The following is a 6532-nucleotide window of genomic DNA, read 5'->3' as shown; positions in this document are numbered from 1 at the left end:
AACGTGAAAAACCGCCAATTTTCACCCGCGCGAGACGTGCACGCGCGCGAACCCCCATAGTTCTGGGAGTATAACTCGAACACTGACTTAGCCTACACTTGCATTGACCAATCCATCTTGTCTACAACCAGTGAACTGTCATTGCTGTTCTCCGGTCATCGCTTCCTTTTATCCAAGAGTCTCACAAGAAAGATAGGCCAGCAACGAACATGGCGGGCGGAAGTGGCAGATTTTTGCAAGGCCACGCCCAGTCCTCACCCCCTATATAGTTTGTTGTCTGTCTATCGACTTACATCTCTGCTAGTTTACAAACTTTACTATTAGTTTTTTGGTTGTGTGCTTAGTCCACAGTCAGCCTCTGCTGCACCCAGCTGGCCAGCTCCGGTGAGAACCAGTAAACGAGACTGGAAGCTCCCCAGCCCTGCGTCTCCTATCCGGGGTAAAGTTGGGGTGGAGAGAGGCAGAGGGCACACGCGCACACAGACGATTTTCACCAGCTTCCATGTCGTGTTGGTTATATAGCCTTTTATTTCAGTCCATATTCTTGCCAAATCATCATTAATATTACATATATAGCCGTTATTTTAAAAAAGTGAAAATATTTATGTCGCAAATTCTGCAGCTCCGTGTCTGTGGTCAGACGAGTTGATTTGGAGGGCTGAATGAATCCCCGCCTACTCACATCATGCTGTGCTCTGATTGGCTGGGCAAAACAAAGCCAGTGTGAACGATGAAAAGAAGCTGCTATAAAATTGAGGACTAGTGAGAAAAAAGCTAACTTTTCATTTCCAAGCTTTTCTTCGAGCATGGAAGCTGGTTTCCATAGAGATAACATTGAATTACCAAGCTAAACTTCAGATATATCGCCCCCAATGTGAATGAGGCATTAGTGTAGCTAGCATATACTCAAGTTGGGTCATAGCAAAGCACGTTATCGGGAGGCTAACCAACAGCTAATCAGATCAAAATGGCGAGTGCCATATACTATGTCTCCAGTCTGCTGAACTCAATGACCTCAAGCAACAAGGATGTGAGGTGCATGGCGACCAATGCCCTGATGTCTGAGCTGCAGAAGGATACAGTCACACTGGACGATGACGGTGAGAAGAAGGTGGTACAAATGATTCTGAAGTTGTTGGAGGATAAGTTTGGAGAAGTCCGAAACCTGGCTGCTAAATGCCTGGGCCCTCTGGTGAGCAAGGTGAAGGAGAACCAGGTTGAGACCATTGTGGACAAGCTGTGGACCAACATTTTGTCCGGTAATAAGAAGCTCTGGGACGTCTCGTTCTTTGGACTCATGACCGTTATAGGAGGACTTCCTTCAAGTGGCTCCTCTGCCAGTGTTTGCAAGAAGATAACTGACAAACTGACCAGTGCCATCACCGAAAACGATAACGTGTACGTTCAGCTGCCGGCACTTGCTCTCATGGCCAACATGCTCTGCAGACAGGGAGGATTGTTGGTGGCTCTTCATTCCTCAATCCTGAGTTGTCTGCTTCCCCAGCTCACATCCCGTTACCTGGATGTCAGAAAGAGGACCATTACGGCCCTCTGCCACCTCGCAATGACATGTGAGAACAGTTTGTTCGATGACCTAATTGAAAACCTGCTGTTAGAACTGGGACCACAGACCATATCAAAAACCAGAACACACATTGAGTGTATGGCTGCTATCAGCAAGGAGGCTGGACACCGCATAGGCGAACATCTGGAGAAGATCATTCCGTTGGTGGTGACGCTCTGTAACATCGATGATGATGAACTGAGAGAGCGCTGCCTCCTGGCCCTTGAGTCCTTCGTTAGGAAGTCTTCTAAGGAGGCTCAGCCCCACATTCCCACGGTCATCGAACTGTGTCTGCACTACCTGTCCCACGAAGTAAGCGTCAGATATATACGTGACAAGGATGACAGTGACGATGAAGACACCAGTTGGATGGTGCGTTGCGCATCTGCCAAGTGTCTGGACGGTGTCATCTCAACCAGACATGAGATGCTGCAGGACTTCTGTTGCTCCGTCTCTCCTGCACTCATCTCCCGCTTCGAGGATGAAGTGGAGAATGTGAAGGCAGATGTGTTCCTCGCATATATCTCTCTGCTGACACAAACTGAGAAGTGGATGTCGGACCCAGACACTATGAATCAGGGAGACACACCTCTAACCCTGTTACAGAGTCAGGTTCCTAGGATAGTGGGTGCTCTTAATAAGCTATTAAAAGGGCAAAGTTGGAAGACGAAATACTGTTGTTTCAACTTGTTGACTGAACTGGTGAAGGTTCTGCCTGATGCTGTGGTCCAAAACGTCCCAGAACTAATACCAGGTATAGTCTTCAGTCTGAATGATAAGTCCAGCAGCTCTGAGCTGAAGACCAAAGCATTGTCATGTTTGCATGGGATCCTGAGCTACAAGCCCTCCAAGGCCTTCCACCCACACATCTCAAACATTTGCAAAGATCTCGTCCCAGTCATGGTGGCCTGCATGGCAGACCCCTTCTATAGCATGAACTCCGAAGCCCTGCTGGTTACACAGCAGCTGGTCAAGGTGATCGGGGTTTACATTCACCAACATCCGGACAGTGAATGTGGGGGTTTTGACCCCTACATTAAGAAATTGTTCAGTTGTACAAATAAGCGCCTGCAAGCCATTAGCATTTTCAAGGAAGTTAATGAACAGGCCATTACCTGTATGGGCCAGATCATCTTTAACCTGGGAGACCGTTTGCCCACTGAACTTCCTGAGACGCTGCCCATCTTTTTGGAACGACTCCAGCTTGGACCGACACGACTCGCTACTGTTAAAGCGTTGGCGCTGATAGCAGGCTCTCCTCTGAACATCAGCCTGGGTCCGGTTCTTTGCAAAGCTGTTCCCATCCTTGCCTCATTCCTCCACAAATTTGACAAAAGAGTCACATTAGCTGCGCTGGACGGACTGCTGAAGAAATGTGGCTCCTCAGTGACATCAGGCATGATAGACGTAGTGTTGGCTGAACTTCCTGCCCTCATAGACGAGAATGACATGAACGTGTCTCAGATGGTGTTGATCTTCCTGACCACATTGGTGCAGACACACCCTTCCTCCCCGGCTAAGCTCGTTCAAGGAAACATCCTCGGCCAGCTCATCTCACTGGTCCGTTCTCCACTGCTGCAAGGAGCAGCACTGGATGCCATGTTGAATTTCTACCAGGCTCTGGTGTGTACAAATACAGCAGGTTTGTGTTTGTGGGACCTGTATAAGATGCTAACAGTCAACACCGACTCTCCACTGGCTCACAAACAGGCCTACTCTACCATCGCTAAATGTGTGGCAGCACTCACCAGAGTCTGTCCCAACGAAGTATCTGCGGTAGTGGGACAGTTAATAAAGGAAGTGAAGAACAGCTGCTCCACAGATTCTATGAGACTGTTAGCTTTGCTCTCATTGGGTGAAGTTGGTCATCATGTGGACCTCAGCAGCCAACCAGAACTCCAGACTGTCATCACTGATGCTTTCTCCGCCACCAATGAGGATGTGAAGTCAGCAGCGTCCTATGCTTTGTGTTCGATCGCTGTTGGCAACCTGCCAGAGTACCTCCCCTTCATCCTTTCAGAAATCTCTCAGCCCAAAACACAGTATCTATTACTGCACTCTCTAATGGAGATAATAGGATCCGCTTCAGTTCCAAGTCTGAAGCCACATATAGAGTCAGTGTCGTCCCTGCTGCTGAAATACTGTGAGTGTCGGGAAGAAAGAACCAGAAATGTTGTTTCTCAATGTCTGGGAAAGTTAACTCTGATAGACCCTGAAACCCTACTGCCAAGGCTGAAGGGCTATCTAATGTCCGGTTCGCCTTACGCCAGGAGCTCTGTGGTAACAGCTGTCAGGTTCACCATCTCTGCTCATCCTCATCCAATAGACCATGTACTGAAGAACTGTTTAGGCGACTTCCTGAAGACTCTTGAAGACCCAGACCTGAATGTGCGGCTCATCGCCGTGGTAACATTCAACTCGGCAGCCAATATCAAGCCCATGTTGATCCGAGAGATGCTGGATTCAGTTTTACCACTTATTTATAATGAAACCAAAGTCAGGGAGGAACTCATCAGAGAGGTACAGATGGGTCCATACAGACACTCAGTGGACGAGGGTTTGGATTTGAGGAAAGCAGCATTTGAGTGCATGTCCACTCTGTTGGAAAGATGTCACGACAAACTGGACATCTTCACCTTCCTCAACCATTTAGAGGACGGACTCAAAGACCACCATGACATCAAGATGTTGGTGTTGCCCATGCTGACTCGTCTCTTGTCTCTGCATCCAAGCGCCATCATCCAGAGACTGGACAAACTGGTAGCACCGCTACAAGCTGTTTGCACCTCCAAGCTGAAGAATGGTTCAGCAAAGCAGGATGCTGACAAACTAGTTCACTTGAAGCATGTTGCGATGCAAGCTGTTGTCTCGCTACTTGACATCCCAGAAGCAAAGAACTTTCCTCTGATGACACAGCTCCAGGCTCAGATTCAGTCCGATCAGGAACTGCAGGAAATCTTTGATTCTGTCCAGAGACTGAGAGACTCCAACTCGGCCAACATGGTGTCTATGGACACCAGCTAAGGTGACTACATCACCCTCAGTGAAACATGGCACCACAGAGCTGATGGAAGTCTGTCTCCTACAGTACCTACAGCATGCAACCAAGATGATACTGTGTTAACACACAATGTGAAATTCCTATACAGCACACTATAAACATAAATACATTCATGAAACCATAAATACAGGTACTGTACAGTGGATCTGGAGAATAAACCTTGGTTCTAAGTGAAGCGGTGAATTTTACATTCTGTGTTTTAGTTCTATGTTTTTATGAATTCTTAATGAATGAATGATTTTGTCTGGAGGGCCAAATTGTCATGTGAAGCTTGGCCAATCCTCAATACTGCATGCACAGGACATGACACGGACACGGGACTCCTTGTAAGCGTATGGGACAGACAAAGCCACTCCTTGGAAGCGGCTTTCACCGCTTCAAAAACTAAGGCAGATAACTTGCAAGCAGCGAGAGAGAGAGAAACGCTGCAGCTGCGCCAAAACAAAACAGTCATTTGCCACAGCCACAAAGTGAAATAGTGCGTGGCTCCTTAAAGGAGTGGAGTGGCTGGCAGGCCTCTCGGGCAAAGTAAATAGGGAGGTAAAGACACCCACGCCCCTTTCACTGTCTCGCAATTCCAACTGGCAGATTCATCGCACCATGGGTGCCAAACTGCAGCCGGAAGTTCGGTAGACTGCACTGGAGTCAGTGGGAGCAGCTCATGAATAAACACTATTTCTGAACAATTGAGACCTTTATTATAACATAAAAGAAGGCACGTCACACATTTCTTTTAACACTGGGTGACCAGAGGGCACTGTTGTGCAGCCTATAGCCACACCAGTACTGTACTGACAGACAGGAACAGATTGAGAAGGGCGCTATTGTGCATACTACACACACACTCACGCCGCACGCACGCACGCACGCGCGCACACACACACACACACACACACACACACACACACACACACACACACACACTCACACGGTAAAGCTACTCATCTGTGATGCCAGTTCAAGTTCACGGTTCCTTGGACTAAAAACGGATCCACAAAACGATGGTTTAGTGATGAATCATCACTTTTCACCGTTTTGTCGGGGGCGTTTGTAGCCCGCAGAATGTTACCATGCAAAACAAATGCTTGCAATGGATTCAGCATCATGAAAATCCCCTAGTTTGACCCCTCACATGCTACTTATTAAGCATATTTATTTTTTGTCTTTTTGAGCGGTGCAAACCGCTCCTATAAGTGGCTGTGCGTGTGTCCGTAGCCTTTTTCCTCAGCCTTTTGCCATAGTAAAATGTGTGTGCGTAGCATCATGTTTGTCTAGTAATGTCATATGTCATATGTCTGTAGCCTTTTTCTTCAGCGTTTTGCCATAGCAAAACGTGTGTGTCCGTAGCCTTTTTCCTCAGCATTTTGCCATAGTAAAATGTGTATGTTTGTCTAGTGGTGTCATATGTCGTATGTCTGTAGCCATAGCAAAACGTGTGTGTGTGTAGCATAGCCTGTACATCCTAGACTCAAATCCTAGTCTGAAGATGTTATGCAAGCACGACCACCGCTCACTTCACACATTGGGTGTGATTTTTTTTCCTGTAAATATAAAGTTAATAGGGCACAAACACAAATCTGTTTTTTTTTTTTTATGAGGTTTCCCCCGGGAGTTGAATTTCAACCTTTTAGTACATGTAGCCTATTTATGTCAGCAGGTGTCACTGTTGCAAAGGTCATGCACCTGTAGTTTCTGCAAACATTACCTTTTTGTCCCTTTCTGGGCACCGTAGCTCAGTTTGACTAGGAGCTGCTGGTGCCATCTTTGGTAATGTTTCTCTTTGTATTGAAAGGTGAGCACTGCTTCTATGACTGTCTGAACAATTTGTATTATATTTAAGTTAAAAACGGCCATTGATATATGTTGTTGCCTTGCAGAGTGAGCTAAGATGCTTAACTATGTTTTGA

At 47.0% G+C, this 6532-nt stretch overlaps 1 protein-coding gene across 1 annotated transcript; it reads left to right on the top strand.

The window, feature by feature from the left end:
- Positions 1–967: 967 nt before the first annotated feature.
- LOC308300203 (cullin-associated NEDD8-dissociated protein 1-like) lies at positions 968–4588 on the top strand (the record flags this gene model as incomplete). Its single annotated transcript, XM_080744010.1, has 1 exon — positions 968–4588. One exon carries the CDS (start codon positions 968–970, stop codon positions 4586–4588), a length of 3621 nt encoding a protein of 1206 aa, XP_080600136.1.
- Between the last annotated feature and the right edge of the window lie 1944 nt (positions 4589–6532).

This window comes from Nannobrachium achirus, assembly GCF_963921795.1.
Source record: "Nannobrachium achirus genome assembly, chromosome: 16".
Taxonomy (NCBI): domain Eukaryota; kingdom Metazoa; phylum Chordata; class Actinopteri; order Myctophiformes; family Myctophidae; genus Nannobrachium; species Nannobrachium achirus.
The sequence above is the reverse complement of the archived record's forward strand: the minus strand, read 5'-3'. Positions and strand labels throughout refer to the sequence as shown.